Source organism: Penaeus chinensis, chromosome 6, assembly GCF_019202785.1.
Source record: "Penaeus chinensis breed Huanghai No. 1 chromosome 6, ASM1920278v2, whole genome shotgun sequence".
In the NCBI taxonomy this organism is placed as follows: Eukaryota; Metazoa; Arthropoda; class Malacostraca; order Decapoda; family Penaeidae; genus Penaeus; species Penaeus chinensis.
In genome coordinates this window covers 4,307,619-4,310,118 of record NC_061824.1, presented here as the reverse complement: position 1 = coordinate 4,310,118, position 2,500 = coordinate 4,307,619, and the positions used below count along the sequence as shown (strand labels likewise).

The 2,500-nt window shown below is 44.0% G+C and overlaps 1 protein-coding gene across 5 annotated transcripts in view; it reads left to right on the top strand.

Annotated features, from left to right (window-relative positions):
* The window catches only part of LOC125026380 (protein pangolin, isoforms A/H/I/S-like), a 411,657-nt gene that overhangs the window by 396,963 nt on the left and 12,194 nt on the right, over nt 1-2,500 (top strand). For 3 of the 5 annotated variants that reach the window (XM_047614794.1, XM_047614790.1, XM_047614792.1), the window contains 2 exons: nt 609-682; nt 1,723-1,850. In XM_047614794.1, coding sequence (XP_047470750.1) covers nt 609-682; nt 1,723-1,850 — 202 coding nt within the window. Of the gene's footprint in view, nt 1-608; nt 683-1,722; nt 1,851-2,186; nt 2,344-2,500 lie in introns of all 5 variants that reach the window. The other 2 variants (XM_047614791.1, XM_047614793.1) reach the window with 1 other exon arrangement.

Genomic DNA, 2,500 nt, shown 5'->3' with positions numbered 1-2,500 from the left:
TGGTTTTATTGCCTCGGTGAGTCATGGTAGTGGTTTAATTCAATTACTTGCTAGTGTCTTTAGTGACTTACTGGGAGTTAATGGTTTAAGGGTGGGTATGGTGGAAAACGCACGCTGAGGTTTTCTAAGAGTGCTTATTTTGATTCTTCTTTCATTGTATTATTGACTGTAATTACTATTTCCAGTTTTTAAAGTTTTGTTCTGTAATAAAATAATATATTGTTCAGATGCGGAAAACAGGGCACATTCAACGTATTTTAGAATGTTTACCGCGTAATACTTGTCATAGCAGTCCTGGATATAATTTTGTTGAGTCGACAGTAGCATAGATCTTTATTGTAATTCTATAAAAGTACTTCACACACACACACACACACACACACACACACACACACACACACACACACACACACACACACACACACACACACACACACACACACACACACACACAACATAGATATAGAGATACATGTACATACGATTTTTTCTTTTCCAATGCAAATTGACATTTCCATTGACATATAAGTAATCAGTGTTTATCAAAATGACAATACCGTGTTGGCTTTATTTTAATAACAGTATTATATTTTACTTTCTGTCAACAGACATCATGGGCTGGACCAAAAACCATCACTGCAGTCAAGTGACAAAACACAGATGATTGAAACTAAAAATGGGGGTAAGTAACCCGTATTTCTATCTCTTCTTGCTTGCCATTTCTATTTTATAAGTAACACCTGTTTTATAAGAATATGCAGTGTGGAACAACCATGTACACAGCGAATATTGTGTATTGGTGCAATCGTTCCTCTACTCGTATTGTCTTCCGATCGGCAGAATTGCTATAACAGGAGCACACATATATGCAAATACAGTTCATGCATACATGCAAGCGCTTGCAGAATGATTGGATATTTTATATGTTTTGTGTGTGCGTGTGTGTGTGTGTGTGTGTGTGTGAGTGTGAGTGTGAGTGTGAGTGTGAGTGTGAGTGTGAGTGTGAGTGTGAGTGTGAGTGTGAGTGTGAGTGTGTGTGTGTGTGTGTGTGTGTGTGTGTATGTGTGTGTGTGTGTGTGTATGTGTGTGTGTGTGTGTGTGTGTGTGTGTGTGTGTGTGTGTGTGTGTGTGTGTGTGAGAGAGAGAGAGAGAGAGAGAGAGAGAGAGAGAGAGAGAGAGAGAGAGAGAGAGAGAGAGGAGAGAGAGAGAGAGAGAGAGAGAGAGAGAGAGAGAGAGAGAGAGAGAGAGAGAGAGAAAGAGCACATGTGTAAGAGTAAGATAGAAGAGAGAAGAAGAGAAAAGAGGAAAGAGATAATGTGCTTGCGTGTGCGTGTGTGTGCGTGTGCGTGCGTGCGTGCGTGTGTGTGTGTGTGTGTGTGTGTGTGTGTGTGTGTGTGTGTTTGTGTGTGTGTGTTTGTGTGTGCGTGTGCGTGCGTGCGTGCGTGTGTGTGTGTGTGTGTGTGTGTGTGTGTGTTTGTGTGTGTGTGTTTGTGTGTGTGTGTGCGTGCGTGCGTGTGTGCATGTGTGCGTGCGTGTGCGTGTCTGTAAATGTTAGTGTGTGTGTGTGTGTGTGTGTGTGTGTGTGTGTGTGTGTGTGTGTGTGTGTGTGTGTGTGTGTGTTTGTACGTCCGTGCGTGCGTGTGTGTATTCAGAATTGAGGTAAACATACAAACATTCTAGACCCGCATGCCAAGGTTGTAATATTAAGGCTGGCTTTTACAGAAAAGAAACCCCATATCAAGAAGCCTCTGAACGCCTTCATGCTGTACATGAAGGAAATGAGAGCTAAAGTAGTAGCCGAATGCACCCTGAAGGAGAGCGCCGCCATCAACCAGATTCTCGGACGCAAGGTGGGATGAGCATGTCTTTCCGTCTCTTTCTTAATTTGTTTTTTTTTTATTACATTCAAACTTTACATTGGAATAGTTGTTTTATATGTATATATACATTCTGTTTACTGTGGATAGATACTCTCCCAGTAATAGTCGGTGTTCGAGTGTGGATGAATGATTCGGATGGGGCAGCTTGAGGACGCCTTTGTTCTCGGGCCGTATCGGGCCAGGTCTCCCTCGACGGAGCTGACGCCGCTGCCTCTGTGTGACTGGTGTTGAATGCGGAGAGTGCAAGCGGGAGAGGGGCTATCCACTGCTGACTATAGCCGTTACTGACTGTTTATCGGACTTTAGTGGCATGCACTCAGCAAAGAGGAACAGTCCAAGTATTATGAAATGGCGCGGCGGGAGCGACAACTACACATGCAGATGTACCCTGGCTGGAATGCGCGAGATAACTATGGCATGATGAAAAAGAAGAAGAGAAAGAAAGAAAAGACTGGTGATGGAGGTACACACTTTTTATTTGTTGCCGCGTTAGAGAGGGGCATCGGCGCGCTTGCTGATGCACGGGCGTGGGCCACTACCGACGCGTTCGGCGGGGGCAAATTTCCAGATTTTCGTCCGAGAGAGAATGAAATCTGAAATTTTTGCTCGGCTCTGTAGGG